The sequence below is a fragment of the Penaeus monodon genome, chromosome 15 (assembly GCF_015228065.2).
Source record: "Penaeus monodon isolate SGIC_2016 chromosome 15, NSTDA_Pmon_1, whole genome shotgun sequence".
In the NCBI taxonomy this organism is placed as follows: domain Eukaryota; kingdom Metazoa; phylum Arthropoda; class Malacostraca; order Decapoda; family Penaeidae; genus Penaeus; species Penaeus monodon.
In genome coordinates this window covers 13,833,535-13,833,826 of record NC_051400.1, presented here as the reverse complement: position 1 = coordinate 13,833,826, position 292 = coordinate 13,833,535, and the positions used below count along the sequence as shown (strand labels likewise).

At 51.7% G+C, this 292-nt stretch overlaps 1 protein-coding gene across 1 annotated transcript in view; it reads right to left on the bottom strand.

Annotated features, from left to right (window-relative positions):
* Positions 1-52: 52 nt before the first annotated feature.
* The window catches only part of LOC119582227 (extensin-like), a 3,394-nt gene continuing 3,154 nt past the window's right edge, over positions 53-292 (bottom strand). The window contains exon 2 of the mRNA XM_037930457.1: positions 53-169. Coding sequence (XP_037786385.1) covers positions 53-169 — 117 coding nt within the window. The remainder of the gene's footprint in view (positions 170-292) is intronic.

The following is a 292-nucleotide window of genomic DNA, read 5'->3' as shown; positions in this document are numbered from 1 at the left end:
TTCATCATTCTCAGCGCAGACTCCAAGATAAATCCGAGTCTGTGTTGCGATTTCACTCCATCGTCGGTCGTGGTAATGAGGTTGAGTACGTTGCAGTGTGGCAATGCAGCGGCGTGGGAATTGTTGCAAAGGTCGTGGTTTGCAATTGATCGAGGATGCGGGTTTCGCCCTAATGTGCACAAGGGTAAAGCGGGTATTGGTGCGAGAGTGTGGATTTGGGCCGGCGAGGCTGATGTGGATTTTGGTAGCATTCTGAAAGGGCGAACAGGGTGTCTTTCGATCCGTTTCCTGC